This window comes from Oryzias latipes, chromosome 5 (assembly GCF_053564925.1).
Source record: "Oryzias latipes strain Hd-rR chromosome 5, Olatipes_Hd-rR_3.1".
Lineage (NCBI taxonomy): Eukaryota > Metazoa > Chordata > Actinopteri > Beloniformes > Adrianichthyidae > Oryzias > Oryzias latipes.
This window is the reverse complement of record NC_136241.1, coordinates 23,212,940-23,236,108: the sequence shown is the minus strand read 5'-3', so window position 1 is coordinate 23,236,108 and position 23,169 is coordinate 23,212,940. Positions and strand designations below refer to the sequence as shown.

The 23,169-nt window shown below is 39.7% G+C and overlaps 1 protein-coding gene across 2 annotated transcripts in view; it reads left to right on the top strand.

Moving 5' to 3' along the window:
• Positions 1–23,169, top strand: part of grm7 (glutamate metabotropic receptor 7) — a 207,152-nt gene that overhangs the window by 151,251 nt on the left and 32,732 nt on the right. For both annotated transcript variants that reach the window (XM_004069018.5, XM_078947518.1), the window contains exon 8: positions 20,117–21,052. In XM_004069018.5, the coding sequence (XP_004069066.1) occupies positions 20,117–21,052 (936 nt within the window). The remainder of the gene's footprint in view (positions 1–20,116; positions 21,053–23,169) is intronic.

Sequence of the window (23,169 nt, the reverse complement as noted above, 5' to 3'; positions counted from 1 at the left end):
GTTTTTTTTTTTCTGCTTCTTGTTAGTCAGCTACAGCATTGGAGTCTGTACTTTCTGTTTGAGATACTTATCACCCAAATTTTGCCTTTTTTTTCTCTTAACCCTTGTGCTATCTTAGATGACCCCACCCTTACATTGACGTGTTCTCCCTACCATGACAAAGGTGGATAAAGGTGGAAAGATTTCATGTAATCCATGGACACCAGTGAAGATCACAAATCATTGAAGAAAAAAGGTTCAGCACACTGTCTAGTGGGTCTAGATGACCCAAATCCCAATGTTAAAGTGCCTAGGATAGCACAAGGGTTACACTGGTACTGTACTAAGATAGCTTAGACACGTGAACACATCTTTACAAGCACGGCTATACCAAACTGAAAATGCTCCATTCCATTCGATCTCTGAAGCTAAGCAAGGTCGGGTGTGATTAGTCTTGACTAGTCCTAGGATGGGATACCACTTGTGCCACTAAGTTACAGCCTAGTACTTGGAAGCACTTTCCAGTGCCTCCGTGTGCAGCTCCCAAGTTCTGATAACTGCAAAGGGTTTAGATCAGGAAGGGTATTTATCTTTAAACTGATGCTAAATCTCTTGTTCAAATTGTGGTTTGCTAAAGTGAGTAGTTGGAAGAAAAACATCAGCTCAGAACAAGCTTTTACTTTTTTTTAAACAGGGGATTTTTCACATACAGTTTATGAATTTTATAGACTCGAAAAGGAGACTTGATCATGACCCACAGAATATCTTACTGGCAGTACACAAGCATTGCCCACTGTCAGGGGAAAGGGCATTCAACTCCCATACTAACATTCCTTGTTTCTTACAGTGGCGAAATCTTTCAAATAAGAATTTCCCTCAGAGTTGACCTTAGCTTTTATTATGCTCCTAACTTTAATTGAAGGAATTTCCTGGTACAGCCAAATGGAGGATGGTTTGGGCTATGAGAGTCTTGTTTCTGCTGTGTTCATATAGTTCTTTGGCTTCATCCGTTTTCTCTGCGGAACCGTGAAGCAGCTGGGCTGAGTTGCTTTCAGGTTTAAGGGTTCTCAGCCAGATAAAGGTAGAATGCTTCCACCGTGTCAGAAGTAAGTCACTTCCACAGGTGGAGAGTTTTGCTCATGAGTGAAGCAAAGATGGGGCGAGAAATTGGCTTTAAAACTTTCAGTTCTTCTCTTCACAGTTGTCAAAAATGCACTGCCTTTAGGGCGAATAGAATCTTTCTTAGAGGTAGGGCAAGCTCCTTTAATTCAAGGGGGTTTGGTCACATGACAAGAATCCCATCACCAAGGATGGATGGATGGAATGAAAGAAATGGTCTAAAGTATGTTTTAGTTATGTTTTGAGACATATAAAATAAGGCTTGTTAAAATGCTGATACCTGTTAACCAAGGGAGGTGCTAGACAAAGTCAGTGAAAGTCTCAATGAGGTCCGCAAAATAGGAACAGACTCAAAAACCGTCACAAAAGATGCACAAACAGTGTAAAGCCATCCAGCATCCAGCTCAGGGTTCACTGCACTCACATCGGGGACGTGTGGGGTTAAGAGTCTTGCTCAAGGACACATTGGCTGTCAGGGCCGGGAATTAAGCCACGAACTAAACGATTGGCAGACGGCTGCTCTGCCCTGAGCTACAGCTACTCCCAGATGCCATGAGAGAAAACAACCCAATCCAGTCATTTTCACTTTTCTGTGTTTCTCACAGCTTTGTTCAGACTTTTTTTATTCAACTTTGGGAGGAAATACACATTAGATATTGAGCATTTACGATACAAACTTCTATATTTGTGGACTACATTAGTTCATGATAGAAACTCTTATTAAAAACCATTAACCTTTGTTTATAAAGTCCACAAAATATGAAGTAGACAGAAAAATACCAGCGTTCTGTGAAATCAGCTAAATTGATAATTTCTTGAGGTGTCAGAAGATACTTAAATAGAAATATTTCCTTGTTAAAATCCATCAGAAAAAAAACTTTAATAGGTTAAGGGTGACTTTATTTTACGTTTTTAAGCAGAAACATAATGCATTCTCGTTTATCCCATCTTTTTTGGTCATCTGGTTGGAGATTAAGCTTTTGGCGTAGGTCACTCTTGCAGGAAACTTTTGGCCCCTTGGCCTCTTCTTGTCCTCAGCAGAGACTGTGGTCCTCTTCTGAATGCAAGACCACGTCTCTGCTCTTTCACAACACTAAATTATTCACCTCAACAGCCCCCGGTGTTCCAGATGTGGCAGAGTTGTTGCCATTAGGCATCTCATTATTGCTTCTTTCGCTCCATCCTCATAACTCCTCAGTGTGTATTTCACGGAGTGTTGCTCTTCATGTTACAAAGGGGAGCCATTACTGGAGCTATATGTTCAAGCGTAACAGCGCAGCCTAATATGAATTAGCGAAGGAGCGTGTAAAACTGGTATTGGAGAATGATTTGACATTAAGGCTCCGAAGAATGATGAGTATATATGGAAAGAATAAGTAACCTTTGTTTGAACTGCGTGTTACCAGAGTCGGAGAAGAAGAGAGGCTCAGCCCTGGAGGCTTTTTGTTATGTGTGGCTCAATTATCTTAATGTGCTGGACTGACATATATGATCTGTGAAGGCACTTGCACAGAACCAGTGGAGGTTTTCTGCTTAGCTGCCTTATGCTGTGAGTCTTCCTGCTGGCGCAGAGCTTTGCTTTGGCTTAATGGGTCAATCAGGCTGAGTCTCGGTCTAATAGATCTCTCTCAGGGTTTATTTGACCATAATCTGCACCGGGACAGCTCTCAGTCTGCTGCTCGGATCCGCCAGCAGAAAACTTCTCATTTAGCAGACTTTAACTCCTCTCTATACTTCCCTGTCTTATCCAGTCCTTTACAGGCATAACAAAGTTCCTGGATGAATCACAGTCAGGTGAGTCTGTGTCAGGATGAATGCAGCAGCTGAACTTCACACCCACGCTGGGCTAAATCTGCAGACAGCTCCTTCAGGTGCCAAAAAAACTGTGCAGACACAGCTGTATAACTGAGTCTGCTGTGTGGACGAGTGCTGCCACTAAAATAAAAGGCAGCAACCTGGATTCTGAGCCTCAGTGAAACCTGACGTGTGCCTCTGCAAAAACCTGTCAAGGCTTTTCACATACACTGTCAGTGTGATCTGCTTCATCCTGATCAAGACTATTCTAAACCCAAAACAGTATCTAAATCATGCTTCATTTTTAAATAAATTATTACATTTTGTCACTTTAGAAACATTATAATTAAGCTTAAAAAACCGTCTAACCCAAACCTAGTTCTAGTCATTAAGGGACATAATTTTATACTTCCTTGCTTTTTTATTTTAAACACAGAAATTGTAATTGTAAATTAAAGAAAGCTCCCTAGACTGTAACAGTTAAAAAATAGACACTAGTGCATCGTGTCAACAAAAGAATTGACAAAGCTGTTGTTTTCCACCGCAGGACTGGCAGTCCCCAGCTCTTCTAATTTTCCTCCACTTATATAAAGCATATTGTGTGTTTAGTATTTAGATTCAAATGTTAACAGCTTTAGCTTGCAACCTAAGGGACTGTTGTCTAAACCTTGATTATCTTTAGAATTTTTATTTTATGTACAATTCTAAGACAGCTTTCAAGCTCTACATTTTTCACCCAGCATCTTCCAACTGTAGGTTGCGGACATGTGCTAGTAAACAGTTGGTAAACAAAAAGAAGACCCTCCTTGTTGTATAGTGTGAACACCACATGCTAAAGGGGCCATTCAAGAACCTGTGTGTAGTACGTTCTGGAACAAGCGTCACATGCTCATGTGTCCGTAGCTTCAGTTTTCAAAATAATTCTCACCCCAAGGCCCAACAGCAAAATGAAAACACTTTCTGCTGTTATTGGACAATATCAGAACCAATCCAAATTCTCTGTTTATTCTTCTCAACAAGCAGCTGGTGCTGCAGTTGACCCCTTTCACATGCCCCTCAGAAGCGACAACAGGTTCATCGTGTGTGTTTGTGGATCTTTAGTTGTTACTTTTGTACATTTTTAGTTGTATATCACTTCAATTCATTTATTCAGCATGTTAACCACAGGACATGTCCATTTATTGTAAAACATAGAATAAACGGATCCTAATTTTTTTTTTACATTAAAAAACATACATGAAAAATATTTGTATTAGACACAGGGGAAGTCCACCAACGTTACGTATTTTATAGTATTTAACTTGATAAAATGTAATGGGTTGTTAAAAATGTCCATATGACTAAATTTCCTTAAAAACTCATTCATCTCTTTAGGAAGCCATCCAAACATGCTCATCTTTACACTCTCCACTCTCGCATACGGAACTGCAAATAGATCACGCTTGCGCGAGAGAGAGACGGGATGGAACAGCTAAGTCATAGCATGAACGAAGAAAACTAGTCAATTTGGGTTTTAAAAATACGTGTTAAAAACATCTAGTAATGCGGAGTTCATCGAGCTTTCAGTGAACAGAGAGAGAAATTTGCAAGGATTTGGCTGTACTCCAAAACTGAGGGTGCAGCTTGATGATGTGATGGCATAGAAATTTATGTTGTACCTATAGTCAGTCTGTGTAAGATAGTATTGCATTGAAATATTGTCTGAAAGCTTGTTTTTTGTTCTGGGAGGTAAAATTCATGTAAATATCTTTGAGAAAAATGTAATTGAACAAAGGGTCCCTTGGCAAGGCAGGAGGGCTATTCCTCTGGCTGGGCTGGAGTTTGCACTCTGTGCTCCTGCACCTCCCATGCTTTCTGGCGTTGAGGGCCCCTGTGGCGGTCCTGCTTGCCTGGCGGGCGAGTTTCCTCTATCTGCTATATTATGTGGGTGTTGGGGGGGCCTGGGCTTCTGCTGCTGCTTCAGAGAGAGTCTCGGTGTGGGGATGACCAGGCATTCTTCCTCTTTTTACATTCAATCATCCAGCTCAGCAGAACATAACACTCACCTGAGCACAGGTGTCAGCTTACCTTTGAACTCAGCGGGACTATTTAGTATGCGTGACTGAATGAAATGCTTTACATGTCATGCCATGCCCCATCAGACTAACATTTATACAGGAAAGCAATGATGGTAAACTTCCAGCTTTATGAACCTCCCATCTCTAATATTCCTCTCTCTTCTTTCCTCTTCTTTTTTTTCTGTCCGGTCCAACAAAGAAAGGGTTCAAATATTATCAATATAAATAAAGTTTAGCCAATCGGCCTCCATCTCTCATCTGTTTGCTCAGCTGTTGGACAAGTTTTAAAAAAAAAAGAACACAAGAAGTAAGACCAAAAAAGGAGGTTAATGTTGTAGTGGGGAAAAATTGTAGAGGGAGCTGCCAAGAGTGAGGAAGATGAAAAGGATAAAGCTGGAGGGAGGCAGATGATTCACTGTGGGAACCCCTAAAGCCACTAGCTAGAAGGTAAAGAAGGTAAATACTATTGAGATGTAGCCTCATGTAGCCTCAGCTGTCTCCTGTCATCTGCAGGATGAAGTAGTGATTTGTGAAAGTTGTATTTTTGTCGTGAACCATGTTGATTATATGACCATGTTAAAAAAAAAAAAAAAAACAATCATGCTTGGGAGCACACCTATCTCCTTCCTGTTTTTCTCCTAAAATATGCAGGGAACAAAAAAAGTACAGACTCTAGTTGTGTTGCTTTTTCAGAATGTAGCATTGTCCCAATCCTATAAGTATTGAATTACTGGTGTTTTGTTTCTGTTAAGTCAGTGATGCCGGCTTCTTTTAAGGGCACAGATGTTGACAGAAAGCAGCTGCTGTGTGTTTCTGTCCTTTTTTGGACAGTTCAAGGAGGCTATTTGTGACAAAGTGAAGACGGATGCTCCTGAATCTTCAATGTGTCACAACGGTGTTCCTTTAGTGACCGAGTGTGTTCTCTGGAGTCTTGACAGATGAGCTAAGGTGTAAGAAACATCACTCCTAGTGATGTGACGATCCTGGTGGTGCATCCACCTCTATGGAGGAACCAGCCGGGGAATCCCTCTTCTCTTCTGATTGTGCTGCTTAGCCTATTCTTCTGATGAAAGTCTGAAACCATCACATCACCTTTGATAATGCACGTTCAAGCAACCACTTCCATTGAAAAGTCCATGTAAACAAGTGTTTGGAGCTTCCGTGTTCAAAACTCTCACGTTCAGGTGTAGCTACATACACGCATTTTTAAAACCATTGTAAATCTTTACGCACGGCTATGGAACGTGAATTGGAAGTTAAACCGGGTCAAAACGTATGGATAGCTTCCCATTTTAATTCTGGAAAGTGCCAACCACTTGAAAATGGAGGAAAATTAATATTTACAGTTTGTGCCCGGCTGGAATTACATGACACCAACTCTTTCAAATATCTGAATTTTGCTGTGAAAGAAAAAGGCTAGAGCAGGATTCACAAGATTTACACCATTTCGACATTTCGCTCCAAGTCTTTTACAACTGTAGGTGATGTGTATATAGTAGAAGACAACAGAAAAAGAAGAATTCCCTTCTTGCTTGTGCAGTGTAAACATCATGGGCTTAACCCAAGTTGAAGAATCTGCTTTCAAGAATGCATGTTTAGCATTACAGTTCATTTTAACTTACAGCTTAATAATAAAAAAAACATTTATATAAGTTATTAAAAAATATAAATGATACAATTGTTAATGCTCTACAATATTATTTGCATCACCTTGATCTGTTTGATAAATTTGAGTTATTTCAGTCATGAGAACCCAAATAATCAGCCAGGTTTAGTTCTCTCAAGCATTTGACATATTAAATTAGCACAAAGCCATGTGACACACAATTTGCTTCAAACTGTGACATGAATCTTTAACCTCAATAAGATCCAGGCTGTCAGCAGTCCATGCCAATGAGCTGACCTTTTGGAAAAAAAATTTAGAACACTCTTACTTTTCCAGATAAATATGTGATCATCAGCAAACATGGTGGCTCGTTCTGATAAAATTCTCTCAGTTGTGTTGAACTAAAATGCAGATTCAGAACAGAATGCTACCTTCAATGAGACATCTACTATTTATGACCTCTTATCTTTAGTCTAGAAAAATCTGATTTTTTTTTTTTAAACTTTAAGTGAGACTTTACACCAAAGTTGTTTTTTTTGGTCACACTTTAAATTTTGTTCATCTCTTTTGTAATAGATCTATGTTTTTTTTAATTATTATTGTTTTTTTTTTAACAGTGCTCACAGATTTTTCCTGTTGGACTTCCTGTCAATCATCCAGTTTACACAGCTTCTCAAATTCTTAGAACTAGAATAACCAAATGAACATCCTTTTGCAGTCAGGTTCTTTATGCCAGCAGCGTAAGTGTACAACAACACTGCATGTTCTTATCAAAGCATCAGCCTACTGAAGCCGTTCTGCCAGAGGAATCCAAACAGTAGGAATTAGATGTTTATATCACTGATACCGGATTAACAGCTTCATTTAAAAAACGGAAGTAGTTGATGATGAGTTTGCAAATGACTTCTAGAAATTCTTGCTAAACTTAATCTAATAATGTCTGCAGAGCTTAGTGCAGCCCAAAGGAGAGAAGATGAGACAGTTTTAGATCCACAATGACAAAATGGGCAAAAGCAAAAGAAAAACAGCATGTTGTCAAGTGAAATTTCATTGAATCTAAATGACTTTTTTTATAAGAAGAATGCAAAAAATAAACGTTTTTTTCTTCTAATGAGCCAAAAATTAGACCATACTACATTAACGTATAAGTATTTATTTATTTAAATCCTCCACTACTCAAAGATGGTGACTGAGCCCTGAAAACCTTCTTGAGGTTCCAGAGCACAATTCAGGACAAAGTGCAGCCCTGGAGTTCAGCAGGAAACACACAGATGGTGGAGAAACGATCCTTGGGAAAAATAATCATACCAGCTCTCACTGCTCCAATGGAAGCAGATGGCACATAGCTCTGAGTGGAAATATCCCTGCAGAACCTGCACAAGAAGCTACCATGAGGCAGTGAGTGAGTGAGACAGAAATTAAAGACCTTTAAAACTTTATTGAAATGTAGACATTTCCAGAAAAAAACAAGATTGTGGAACAAATCAAAAGATGGAGGAACCTGAAGAACTTCCATTCACGTTTGAAAATGAAGGAGTAAAAGTCAGTGAGCTTCGTTAACACCGGGCATGTGAAGAGCGTTCAAGTGGTGTTTACGCTGGACAAGCAGGGAGGGGCTTCTTCTACTTTATCTTTTGCTACTGTTTACTAGCACATGTCAACCATCAGCTGGAAGAGGCTTGATGCGAAATTTTAAAGCAGTGCAAATCTGGAAAATCTTGCTTCAGGCTTTTTCTTTCACAGCTCTGTTTCCATGTATGAAAGACTTGGTGTTATATGATTTTCGGCCTGGCATAAATTGTAATTATTAATTTCTCCTCGATTACAAGTTTTTAAACGATTGGCAGTTTCGTGTATTAAAGGATACACTATCCATATGTCACTATCAAATCAAGTTCCGTGGTTGGTCAAAGGTCAGCCTGGTTAAATTTGAAACTCGTGTTTAATGGCTGCGTGTTTCACATGTAGATCCCGAAAATGGTCGTAGAAACTTGCGTAGCTTCGTGTGAACCTGAGAGTTTTTAACGCAGAAACCTGAAACACACATTAATGCGCATTGAACATGTGTTGTCATAGGTGGTTTGAACTTAGCTTTAGGCTTATGTTTGCTCCAAAAACTAGGAAGTCTAGAAGAATTTAGGAAGATACCTGTACTTTGCATGTCAGATTTGATGGAAGATGAATATCAGAGCAGACAAATATCTAATCAAAATCCCAATTTGAAGATTTTCTGTTTTACTTTTTCTCTCTTTTTTACTCTCTCCACAACACCTCCATGTCTCTCTCTTACGTCTGGAAAGAAACAGATTAGAAAAGGCGGGCAGTTGTGGATGTGATGGCGTCTCTTTAAAAGCTGAGCAGGATTTTTGCCGCTCCTCTGTAACGTCTGAGGGCAGAGCACAGATCGTGACAGCTGCTCAGCCTCATTACCGCTAATGAATAAATGAATTGTGACCTCCATATCTGGCAGACGTACCCCTCGCAGGCCTTCTGGTGAGATCTCCAGTCAGATGGAGATCTTCAGTCCCCAAGGATTCAGGAAGCCCGAACTGAGAGTCTGAAAGGCGGATGTGATGCATCCAGACCTTCTGATTAAGTGACAGTGTGACTCACTGCTGCTTCTTCCTCTAACACTTACTTAAAAATGCATCAGTGCCTTCAAGTCTTAGCTAAAAACACAGATTTACAAAAGGGGAAATACCTTTTCCATTTTTACTAAAATGAATTTTAAAATAATTTTAATTTAATTAATAATAATAATTTATTGTGTCCCATTTTATTATTCTGGAGTGTTATTATCATAAGATACTATGTTACACAAGCACAGTCTGCACAGCAGAGGTGAAATGGGAAAATTGGAGCGCCATTTTCATTTTGCCCAACTTTAAAGAACCACTCCATTGAATTGGTGTTTTTAACATGTTTTTGTTGCATTATTTTCATGATGGAGCTTATATTCCTAAGGAATTTTTTATTCAAATTTGGTGAATCAGGAGCAGACAACAAACTGGTGTTGGAAAAGCCTGTAGGAGTAACATAGGTGCTACAATTGGTGGGCCCCAGGTTTCCTGCTCCACTCTATTCTGATGCATCCACTTTCAGACAAACACAGTCGGGACCATAAATATTTGGACAGAGACCCATTCGTGAATTTTAAATAAAAACAACTCAGATGCCATTGCGTTTTTATCCAATCTTTTTGTTCAACCCATGGAATAAAAACTGATAGTCTGCACTTCAATGGCATCTGAGTTGTTATATTTTAAATTCACTGTGGTAATGTACAGAAACTAAATTAGAAAGAATTTGTCTCTGTCCAATTATTTATGGTCCTGACTGTAGATCCATGTACGTCTCTTGCCTTACAGTAAGAAGGCTCTGTTTCAAATCACTGCTGTGTCCTTTCAGTTTGGATTTTGCATCTTCTCCTCATGCATGCGTGGATTTTCTCCTGGTACTCTGGTATCCTCCCACAGTCTAAAAACATGCTTTGTAGGTTCATCAGTGTCTATAAATTGTCACTGTGTGAGTTTGTAAGTGTGTGGCACTTTGACAGACTGGCAACCTTTCCAGGGTGTCCCAGGCTTGGGTTGGCTCCAGTAGCCTCGTGACCCCAAAAGGGATTTAGGGGGTGTTGAAAATGGAAGGATGGATGGGTTTAGACCCATTAGAGACATTATACTTAGTAGTGTGACCTGCCTGGTCTTTGATCTGGGAAGCAATTTCTTAATTTAATTTCCCCTACAGGGATGAGGATCCTCAAACCTTCATTGTCCAGCTGAAGCTGAATCACACCTGCAGCCTCCTCTGATAACTGAGGAGCAGCAGTTGGATCTCCTTCTCTGCACTGCAAAAATTAACCGTCTAAATATAAGAAATAAAGACTTATTTTTAGATTAGATCATCTAAAAACAAGTGAAATTATCTTGAAATGTCTTGAAACAAGTCTTTTTTGCGAGTAATTTATCTTGTTGCGCATGTAGAACGACTAATTTTAGTCTCTATAAAACTAAATAAAAGACGAATAATCTTGTAACAAGATTAATTATCTAATGAATTCGGCTCTTGCATAGTAAATAATTCTTAAAACAAGTTTTCAAAGATTATTGGACTGAATTTAAGACTATAAGTCTAGGTTAGATACTTCATTTTTACAGTGTGTCTGTTCCTTCAACACTATTAAATGAAGATATATTTTCAGGTTTGCCTTTTTTACAGCTCTTTTTTGAAGACCATTCTTGTGCTGTTTTATTCAGGTGGAGTCAGCTCTTGAATGAGAGAACAAAAGGCAGTTTGTCACCTGCGGTGTGGATATACGGAGCTCCCTGCCAGTTAACAAACTCTGCTTCACGTTCTTCGCTTTCATGTCAGGCAAAGTTATGGCGGCTCGTGCAGACTGTCGCATTTAGGACATAAAATAATGTTGGAATCAAAAGTTCCCCTCATCTGTTGCCCCGGGCGTTACACCAAAGCTTTGAATAAAGCAAAAAGTTCCTTGCGGCTTTAAAACTGTTTTAATCCTTGCTTCTCATCACAAAGTCACGTTAAAAAGTCTCTTTGGTTCTTCTTTAACTAACAGTTAAAAGTTGAAGCAGAGCTTTGAAAATTGAACAGATTCACTCCTATATTTTTCTATATTTATATATTTTATATATTATTTTTACATATTTTCATAGATTCTTCTGTATTTTGCCCTTTAGAAAAACAAAGTTGTCCCCACATGTATCATACTGATTATAGACAATTCAGACTCGAGTTTATTTTATTTTAAACACAAACACAAAATGAAAAAATAAATAAAAGAGTTAAACATAGACAGACAAAACAAAACAATGTGCTTAAAATGGAGTGGGTAAAAGAAAAATCTTGTACGATCCCACCCCTTTTTACAACACCTTATGTTGTGCATATTTCTGTATAATGTTTTTTTCCTTCTGTATAGCACCTTTGCAGAAGTGACATTTGCTTATCTGTTTTTATTATTTTGAGTTTTGTAACGTTCCACCAGTTATATCTTGTATGTTTTATGGAATACATGTCAACTTTTGCTTTGTTTTAAACCTTCATCCAACCCGTGCCATAAATCCACACCACAAATTGATCTGATTTCTTCACTCATAACCCCAATCTCTGTCCTTGAATATTTGTCGTAAGTTTACTGGAAGTAAGTTATTTCTGGCTTTAAGCATGAGGATTTTCACTATTCATTCATTTTCTATTCCGTTTTGTCCCTATCGGGGTCACAGGGCTGCTGGAGCCTATCCCAGCCACTTGTGGGCGAAGGCAGGGGACACCTTGGACAGTTCGCCAGTCTGTCGCAGAGCCACAATCACACACCCATTCACTCTCACACTCACACCTAGGGACAATTGAGATTAACCAATTAACCTATGAAGCATGTTTTTGGAGGGTGGGAGGAAGCCGGAGATCCCGGAAAAAACCAACGCATGCACGGGGAGAACATGCAAACTCCACACAGAAAGGTCCCCATTGATGTTCTGTTTCAGGTCCCCCAGCTGGGACTTGAACCAGGGGGCCTTCTTGCTGTGAGGCAAGAGCGCTAACCACTGCACCACTAGTTCCCATAATTTCCATAAACCTGACTTCCAAAACAATGCATTGCAGAAATAACAAAAGCAATGTTTTTAAATGAAATCTTGAGCCCCCCAAACTGTTTGGCACAAGCCTGTATTGTGTTTGCCCACCAGTCTGGGCTGTCAGTGTCATGGTCTTAGCCACAAATCTGTGCTGTTTCCTTGTTATGTATGGTAGGATGACATTCTTAGATTTGGAAAACCTATCAATAATGGCTCATCGGTAATAAAACTGAAATGCATGTTTGTGATCCTTTTATTTTTAAATGCCTTAAACTCAGCTGTTTTCATTTACCACCCTTCCATAGTATTCCGCTAAAGGTGAAGCTGTGGAGTCCCATTCTCCTCCTGTCAGCTAGACTCTGCCTTATAACCTGATACCATCATGTGTATTTTCATTCTTGATTCGCTGTGGCATCTGAAAGGGTGATGTGACACAGACCTGCAAGAATATGTCCCCTTTTACCAAATTATCTTAATAAGGATCCCAAACGCTGACGCATTTCCTGTGAACGCTGCATGAAATGCTGTATTTGCCGCCAGCTGAGTCACACAGGTTTTTTTTTTCTTTTTTACTTCCACTTTAACCTCCTATTTTCCGCTAACTGTGTACCTCCAGCTGCACCCACCTTGCCCTCCATCCAGGGGTCTCGTTTCCGTTTCCATGCAATTAATCAATTTAATCACGATCCGCAGTCAGAGTTAATGAACATGGCACCAACTAATGGAAAGGAAAGCCAACGTTGTTTGTTTCTGGTTGCTTGTTGGTGAAATCTCTGTTGACTCAGGTGAGAGGGGCCCGAGTTTTGATGATTTAGTAATTAGCAGTTGGTCATGAGCAGCAGAGGCCATTCTATGGGCGACTGCTGAAGTGGAAGAGGCTGCAAAAACAAGATGGAGAGTACCACTCCTCAGTGAATTAACTTCACATGGACGTCTACTCTCAGCTATAAAAACTTTGTTACAAGAGGGATTACAAATAGTGTTTACTGCATTCTGTTGATTATGGAATACTTTTTTCCACAAGGGAAGATTTTTCCTTCCTCACCAACAAAGATTTTACTGTCTGTTCCTCCTCTGCACTCTTCATTTATTGTGCACTTTCCCGGAGGTTCACACATATTAATTTGATGGAAGGCATGTGCCCAAAATTCCAGTGTTGGGAGCCATTTCCCTTCCCTAACACCATGATATTCAGCCCACTCACATCTCATTTCAAAACAAAAAATTTATATCAGCTTTTAACCCTTTAACACCAGAGCTTTAACTCATGTGTTTACGTTCTTTGAACTACAACCATTTATGCAACCAATGTAATTCCAGCTGATTCTGAAGTGGAGAAAAGCATTTGTGGCATTACGCAACACTTAGCGTTAGTAATTTGTTGCCAAGCTAATGTTGCTAAGCCAAAATGCAAAGTTGCTTTTTCCTGAGTCAGTATCAGCTCCTTTTTGTTGATCGCGTCAACATTTTAGAAGATACAGCATGTCTGAAGCTACGTTTACACCGGCCTCTGCAACTGGCATACTGCTTTCAAGAAAAGTCTGTGAAAACTTCTGCAAAACGTGCATTGTGGGCTTCTGTATTCAAGATCTTCACGCTCACACGTAAATACACAATTGTTAAGGTTCGTTTTTTGGCACAAACCGGGTTTTTATTGAACGTGCGTTGAAAGTTCAACCAGCTGGATTTCTGTCTTCGTGAACCAAACCTAACTTTGACCAATCAGGGACTCAGATTTAATTGTGACACATTAGTTCCTTTTCAAAACAAGGAAATATCGACAGTTTGAAAATTAATCATGGAGGAGAAAATAATAATAATTGTGGTTTGTGCTCGGTTGGAATTATATGACACATAGTCTTTCATATGTCAGAATAGAGCTGTGAAAGAAAAAAGCTGGAGCAAAATTTGCAAGATTTACACCGCTTTGACATTTTGCACCAAACCTCTTCCAACAGTAGGGGGTGGACATCCACTAGTACACAAAAGGATGAATAATAATAAGAAGGAGAATAATAATAAGCCACTCCCTGCTTATCCGATGTGAACATGCTAAAAGTGCGTTTGCGAACATGTGTTCAGCGCGTTCTTGAATGCAACACATGCCGAGTGTGTTATTAGCTAAAGATTGTGTTTTTTAGGTGTCACTAGCAACGTCTCCGATGTTAAAGGATTAAGTTAAATTTCTTCTGCCTTTACTAAGACATAGCCTTTACCTATGAACAAATCCATAACAACAATAAAAAACAGTCTGTTCTGTGCAATAGTTGCAATAGTTCATGCATAGTGACATGAAAACTAAGCAAGGGTATCCTGTAAGAACATCTCAAAGTGCAAGATGAAGAGGAGGAAAATGTCTCGGCTGGGGGACCTGAAACAGAACATCAATGGGACCTTTCTGTGTGGAGTTTGCATGTTCTCCCCGTGCATGCGTGGGTTTTCTCCGGGGACTCCGGCTTCCTCCCACCATCTAAAAACATGATTCATAGGTTACAGGATTCACAGGGGTGGCCAACCGTGGTCCTAAAGAGCCTCAACCCTGCCTGTTTTCCAGCTCTCCCTGGACTGCTTGCTGTTGATTAGCTGATTCAAGTGATTTCACATCCTGATTGACAGAACACACCTGATTTAGGTTATCAGCATCAAGTATTCCAGGGAGAGCTGGAAAACAGGCAGGGTTGAGGCTCTCGAGGACCAGTGTTGGCCACCCCCTGCTCTAAGTTGTCCCTAGGTGGGCATGGGTTTGTGATATGTGTAGCCCTGCCACAGACTGTCCAGGATGTCCACTGCCTTCCCCTGTCAAAGACTTAATAGGTCAGTCAAGTTGTGTGATGAGAAATAAAAATAGAAGTATGTCTTTTTATTTATCATTGTCCTTATCTTAATAAATAACAAGCCATTTTTTTATCTGTGAAATATTTTTGGACTTTTCAAGGATCATTGTACCACAAATTTAGTATTTGCTTAAATGAGTGCCTGAAAACTATGTGGAGTCTTGGCCCAGCGGCAGATGCAAGCTGTAGGGATGGTGTTGGAATGATGCAGCAGTTTGAACGGACTCCTGCAGCCCTACAAGCGTTGGAATCGGATCACGATGAAGCTGACGTGGAGTAGAATCCTCCAGCCTGCTGTGAGCTGGTTTTAATGCTGCATGTGGGGGTGGAGAAAATCCACCCTCTGAGACGTGTCATGACTCCACAATGGAAATATTTGGGGAGAACTTAAGAGCTTCATTAGGATTAATACTGAAAAGAGGAAAGAGGGATGTCTGCGGACCAAAAAGAATGGCAGGATCTGACATGAACCAAACCCTGAAGCCAACACTCACTTTAAAAGCGGGGGTCTGACTTATAAATTAAAAAGAATGTATCCATGGCAACAGTGTGGAGATTCCATCACTATATCCTTTTGGGGTTTTCTCAATGAGCTTGAAGCCCCCAGAAGGATGGGAAATGAACTGCAGCTTTAAAGAAAACAACAACAGGGGGTAAAGGTGATAATTTGAGGTTTTGGGGCAGAGTGAAAAGAGAGTCTTTTGAACAAATGCTCAGAGAAAAGGGCAGAGACAGAGAATCGTATCAGCCCAGACAGCACAGGCCTCGCTGTCCGCCTCCTTGCAGCCGCCTGTTTGTTTGGACACTTTACAGCCTTTCATTCCGAGCCCGTCCACTGTCTGCTCCTGTGAGTGCTCACCTGACCTACAGCGCACAATACCAGGGAAGTAGGCGGACACTTTACTGACGACAGAGTCTGACAGCACAGAAGAGGAGCAAAGGTCTGTCCAGGACTGATAAGGAGCAGAGAAGCAAACGGTGAAGAATGAGGAGGAGGAGGAAGACAGGGGGGTGCATGTAAAGAACTGTCATCATCTTCTTCATTATTCGTTTAAACATAACTCTGCTGAACAAAGTCTTTTATGATCCCTTGTTTGTTGGGTGTCCTCCAGACAGAGGAAACATCTAAAGGCACAAAAAAAGCCTCAGCTGAAGTTGGTCAACTGCTGTGGGAATTCAAAATCAATACTCACTTAATTTTTAAGAATGAGTTTAACTCAGTGCTACTCAGTGTCTGACAAGCATGGATGAATTATGAGCCTCCTGGGCTCTGATGTGACATTTCCTTCCTCCTCTGTCGCATTGTTTTTAGTTATTCCTCATCATCGTCACCACTTTTATTTTATTAATAAATACAGTTTGAGTGGATGAAATATGTTTATGAAACCAGCAGTGAGAATAAAATGCTAAACTTCCTTCTATCTCCACAAGAGGAGTTTTAAGTTTGGACCTAATTGGGAAAAAAAAAAGGTTGGGACTCAATACCTTTGCATAGTAATTCAACATTATACTTTTGAAATGGATGTTTTTTTGTTTGTTTAATTTTTTTAGTTATAATTAATTAAATAAATAAAATAGAAAATAAAATAAATGATTTCCCATGATTCATTTGCCTTTTATAATCATTTTCCTCAAAATTTCAGGATTCTATTCAGACTATTATGTTATAAAAACTATATTTGTAATATTTGCAATCAAATCAAGTAAATATATATCATTAAAAACACAATGATTTGACAGGTAAAATGTCCCCGACATGGAATGATGTCTTAATTAATATAGCAGCACTTGTGCTGCCATTCATTGAAGGAAAAATTGTTAATTTAAGACTTATTTAAACTGTATTTTGTATCTCATTAAACCTCACCTGAAATGTCATTGTGTCTTGTATCAAGTTCATTAAGTTAATTTGACATGAAATTATTCAAAATCAGTTGCTGAGTTTTGGATTTTTGTCGTGTATTCTGCACAGTTTTCTTAGTAAAGACAGGATTTTATTCAGCACAATACAATCATACAGCATTTTAGATCTTTTTATATTTGTGAGGGGCATGAACTCTCAATACTATGCAAGAAAATGTAACCTTTATATTAGAAAAAAAATGGGCTCGCTATAAAGATGACAAACTTTAGTAGCAGAAATTGGAAATTACAAAAGGAAGGCCGACTCAATGGACAGGTGTTGCTAATCAGATGCATGATTGATTATCTCCAAGCTTAACCATTAAAAAGACATTTCCAACAGCTGTGATTAGTGAGAAGATTTTATGCCACTGCTGTTAATCAACAGAGCAGATTTAAGCAACTAAAGAGCTTCATCTCAGGCTCTACAGGCCTTGACAGCAAAAAAAAAGGCAGAATGAGCAGAATTTTTTTTATTATTATTAAATGAACACTAACACATCAGAATATTTTGTGTATTTTTTAATCAGTGGGATATCTTCTTATTTGAGGAATTTAAAAAGACCTTTGTAATTTCTGCATTTTCAAAAAAAATTCAAAAGAAGTTTTATTAGTCGTCCACCAGAATGATGAAGTGATGCTAGTCATGTCTTACTTTCCATCTGGCCTCTGATGTAGACACGTTTCTTCTCTGAGTTTCAGGCTGAGGAGGGTTCTGTTTTGTTTCATCTCTTGGACAAACAGTCTCAGCTGAGTTCAAAGCAGGAATTAATCCTTGGAGTGTGATCTTCAGCTGCAGGGAAGGAGGAACATGTGTGCTTTTGTGCGGCTGTGCAAAGACTTAACTCCACAGAGGCTTCTTGTCAGGATCGGTCCAGCAGCTGCAGTACCTCTTAAAAAACCTGAGAGTTATTGAACACGCCTCTGCAGCTGACAGTCGCCCACCAAGGCCACAAGACAGATGCTGTTCCTGCCAAGGGGACTGACCCAGTGCTACTTCTGTCTGTCTTAATCCACATGTGTGGTTGCGGAAGCCGTCATGCGTCTGAAATGATAGAGGAAACTGATTTCATGTCCAGGCTAATTTGAACACTTTTCACGTGTTAAACGTGGCAGCGTGTCCACCTGCCTGCGAGCTCTTATTGAGGCAAGGATTTGTGTGATGTAATTTCGAAGGTGCTCAGCTTATAATGAAACGCTGAGAGTGAAGTGGACAGAGTGTGAGTGATGGATGGCCGTGATGAATGGAAGGGTGGATGATGAATGTGAAGAACAGGGGAAACAACTTGCAGGGAAAAAAAGGCTGATGTGTGACTGATTTTGGGAGCTTTTTCTGGCGGCTGGCTTGAGCCTCTCTTCCTTGACTGTCGCAGATTATCAGTCTTGGATGGATGGATGGCAGGAGGTGATACGAGGTTTTTTTTTTCTTGGCGCCGCCACTGTCTCCTAGAAAAAGCCCATTCAGATTGCTTTGTGTGGATAACCTATTGGAGGACGTCCTTGAAAGAACGGACATCTGGGGTCCTTTAAAGTCCCTAAGATACAAGCGGAAAAGCCTTCTATCCGCATTAAAACTGGGTCCCAAACAGAATCTATCAGTGTCCCACTGCTGAACTGGATCCGATTTTGAGATTTTCACCAAGCTTTATTGCATTTAACTACGGAGCATGTTCCCCCAACCGTTTTCGTATTTATGGTTTCTAGTTGGGTACTGCCATGTAAACATTCTGTTGATCTCTCTTCCTGAAACAGTGGTGTCCCAGCCGGCTGATGGGGACAAAAATGTGTCCAAAAAAACAAATTTGAAAAATTGAACCCCAATACAATTATTACACTTGGGGGGAAAAAAGCCTAGAACTAAAGTTTATGTGAGTCCATTTAAACAAAGAGTAGAACTGACTGGTTTATGTTGAAACTACCTAGTGGTCACACAATAAAGTGCATTGGCAGTTTAGCTCAGGCGGTAGAGCAGGTCGTCCAACAACCGAAGGGTTGGCAGATCAATCCCCGCTCTCCCCAGCCACTGTTGCCCTCTGACCACAGCTAGTCTGCAGGTCACCACTACCCCCAGGGGATGGGTCAAAATGCGGAGAAGAATTTCCGCATTTTAGGATAAATAAAGTATCAATTATTATTACTTATTATTACCTTAGAATTAGGAGAAAGTGAAAGCATGCCTTCTTGAAAACTTCAAGTAGTCAGTTTCAAGCATGTCAATGGCTTTGACCTCCACTTCCTGCTTAAAGCTAGTTAGTAAATGAAACTAACCTAATTTTAGTCACTTTATCAGGTAACGACTAATTGGTTTATTACACAGCAAAGTCAGTCTGTTTTCACTTCAATGGTAAAAAATCAATCAAATAAAACAAGCAAGTCTGTGAAAACTGTTAAAAAAAATCCCAGTTTTGACACTTTTTTACTGTAATGCTAAAGGTAACATTTCAATGTAACTAGTTACCTATATTGTAGAATGATTCACTTACCAACCTAAATATTTAATAGATCAAGTAGTCAGTTACTAAAGTAATGTTCCCAACAATGGTTATGAGACACCTTCTTCTCTCTTCCCACTCATCACACATGCTCCTGCCTTCAGCTTCTTACCGGCAGGAATTTCTCCATATTGATGTTCCACTAATGGAGTGTTCGTTATTCATTTGCAGCAATTAAACTGTCAAAACGATGACAGCTTTGCTTTGGCCACGAGTCAAAGCAAACAGCCACAGGAGCGCAACTTCATCGTAAATCTGAAGCAGAACAACCATGTTGATACTTTACTGTGACCTCGCAGCATGGAGACAATTTACAGTCTCAGTGTGTACTATGTGTTTCTTAATGGCTTTACTTACTCTCCAAGTTACTGTTGAGGTCAGGGTAAGAAAAAGAGTATGTAGTTAAAAATTTGATATGTGTTACAAGTTCAGAATTTGCGGATACTCTTCAATGTACTTTTTTTGGGGTATACCTCTTTCTTTTAGTTGCTTCCAAGTAAAGTTTGCTATTTTGCCATTGTGAGAAAATATCTTTGTGGTTTTGAGATGACAAAGACTAAACTGAAGTGGTTGTTTATAGAAGACCACAATTACATAATTAAAATAGCGCAAAAAGATATCGGTACAGCTTGCATACAGTCAAATGTAAAGTTTATAACAACTCTATCCACTCTCAAAAAAACGTTTTTATGTTTAAAGAAGGTCTGACCAGATTGTCTTTATGCTATTTCTGCAGATTGAGGATATGCAGTGGCCTCGAGGAGAGCAGGAGACCCCCATCTCGGTGTGCAGCCTTCCCTGTAAAGCTGGTGAGAGCAAGAAGGTGGTGAAGGGCATGGCCTGCTGCTGGCACTGCGAGGCCTGTGATGGCTACCAGTACCAGCCGGACGAGTTCAACTGCAAGCTCTGTGCCTACGACATGAGGCCCAGTGCCAACCGCACGTCCTGCCAACCCATTCCCATCATTAAGCTGGAATGGCACTCCCCATGGGCAGTCATTCCAGTTTTTCTAGCTATGTTGGGCATTATTGCGACCATCTTTGTTGTGGCCACCTTCATACGATACAACGATACACCCATTGTGCGAGCGTCAGGCAGAGAGCTGAGTTACGTTCTCCTGACTGGAATATTTCTTTGCTACATCATCACATTCCTCATGATCGCCAAGCCGGATGTTGGTGTGTGCTCGCTTAGGAGGATCTTCCTGGGTCTGGGTATGTGCATCAGTTACGCTGCCCTCCTCACCAAAACCAACCGCATCTACCGCATCTTTGAGCAGGGCAAGAAGTCAGTGACGGCACCCAGGCTAATCAGCCCCACTTCTCAGCTGGCCATTACCTTCAGCCTCATCTCCGTCCAGCTACTAGGAGTGTTGATCTGGTTTGGGGTAGATCCACCCAACACCATCATAGACTATGGCGAGCAGAGGACCATCAACCCAGACCAGGCTCGAGGGGTTTTGAAATGCGACATCACAGATCTGCAGATTATCTGTTCCTTAGGCTACAGTATCTTATTAATGGTAACATGTACTGTTTACGCCATAAAGACCCGGGGGGTCCCAGAGAACTTTAACGAGGCCAAGCCCATCGGGTTCACCATGTACACTACCTGCATCGTGTGGCTGGCTTTTATACCCATCTTCTTTGGCACTGCGCAGTCTGCAGAGAAGGTAAGTGACACTTGCATCTGACAATAAAGATAAGTACTGTTGGGTTTGAGTCAAAAGCTACGTTCACATGAGGCCCGGCAACGTGTGTTCAAGTGACAAGGTTTAACTTTGACCAATCACAGACTCGGCTTTTGTAGTGATATTTGGATGAACACCATGGACTAAACACACATTCAAGACAATAACCCACATTTACAACGTTCTTGAACCCACCTCAAATGCCCGATGTGAACTTAGCTAAATAGTTGTGTCCTCCATGTTTTCTGGAAAATCTTATTTTGTGTTGAATCTTAGTTACAAATCAACTCAAAATAAGGATTACATTGGAATCCCTGTCATACACATCATCGTTGTCTTTGTGGTGAGACGCTTGTCTTAGTGTTGTTTTGGATTCTGTATCAAAATTAAAATTAACAGCAAAGATAACAGTGAAACCATTTCCTGTGGTTTCAGAAGTGTTGTGCTTAGAGGTGAAAAAACCTTGAAAACGCTTATAAGTTTTGAGGAAACAGTCATGCAACTGTTGAAGAAATAAAATCTCGAGAGAGGCGTATTTTTTGGCAGGGATGGATGATGATTGTTATTCTGGACTGTGTTTTTACAGATGTCTCTAGTTGGTTTTCTGTTTTCCAGTAATGGAAGCTTGCATTTTCCTGATGCTCGTCATGTTGCCACTGTCCAAATGGAATTGTAATGAAATTCTGCCTGTTTATTTTATTCTGGACAGACTGTATAAAGATTTAAGGCCTGAAGGTATTTCCAATTTGATATGAAAGATATAATATTTCATGATGTTTTTTTTGTTCAGACAGTCGTGAAAAGTCACATAAAAGAAAACAAAGACTCAGTTTGAGGACCTTTACCAATAAAATAAGCTCTGAAACTCATATCTGAAGCTGAATTTGATACAAATCTGAGGTTTTACAAAGTGAATTCAATCTTAGAGCCATATGAATGTTTGTCAGACCTTTACTGGACTGTAGTGTGACATTTGTCACAGTTTTATATTGCTGAGGTCTTAGAAGAAAGCTGACTGTATTGACAAAAATATAATGTCAGACAGCTATAACAGAGGTCTAGTCATTGCAGGAACAGCGTGGTCTGAGTTTCAGGAAACATTCAGAGTGACACATCTGTTCATGTTGATCCTGTTTTTCTTGGTCTTTTCCTTATTGTGCTTTGCTCCATAACCTCTCCATTACTCACTCGCGGATCAATCCAACCTCAGTGTCAGAAAGAAAAAACAAGAAATAAGTCTGAAAACTTTAGGACTTGTGGAATTTGAGGCCCAGTCTCCTAAAATGTAAAGAATTTAAAAACCAACTATACTTCCCTCAAAGTAATTACATCTTTAATGTTGATTTTTTTTTAGAGTAATCAAACATTAATGGCACTAAAGGCAGACAGTTCTTTTTAACACAACTATCTGAAGAAGATAATGAATAAATAAAGTAATGTAAGAAAAATGCGTGACAGTGATAAAACAGATCTAATGTGTCTAAGGGCCTATATCGTGCTTTTCTTAAACCTATATATATATATATATATATACACCACACACATAGACCGTAAGATCATTTTATTATCATTGTTATTAATGATCTGGCAAAATGTAGCTAGCACTGGTAACATATCAAATACAAATCCCATAATGCAGTGCTTAAGCTGACCGACAAAATATAACGGTGGCATCGTTATCACTTCAGATCCCATAAAGTTGATTCTTTAAAAACCCTTTAAAAACCTTTTAGAGGCAGAACACATGTTTACTGACATTACTGGTAAGCCCATGTGTCTCATTCAAGGAGTGAATGTGAACTGTAATTAAATAATATAATCTAAGACGGCAATATGAGATAACCATCAAATATGCACTTTGCTGAGAAACTTGAGAAAAAAAATTTTCTGTCTATATTTATTCAAAGTTGTTTTTTTTTTTTTAAATTACGTGTTAAAAGTTTAGTTTTAGTGTGTTGGATAAAGGTTTAATATCTTCAGCGTGTTTTAAATTTAGGCCCCCAGACCAACTGAGTTTGACATCCCTGCCTTAACTAGTTAAGGTTTAAAAGGCACACTGCAGTTTCTGCTTATCTTAAGTAAAAAAATGTGTAGCTGGA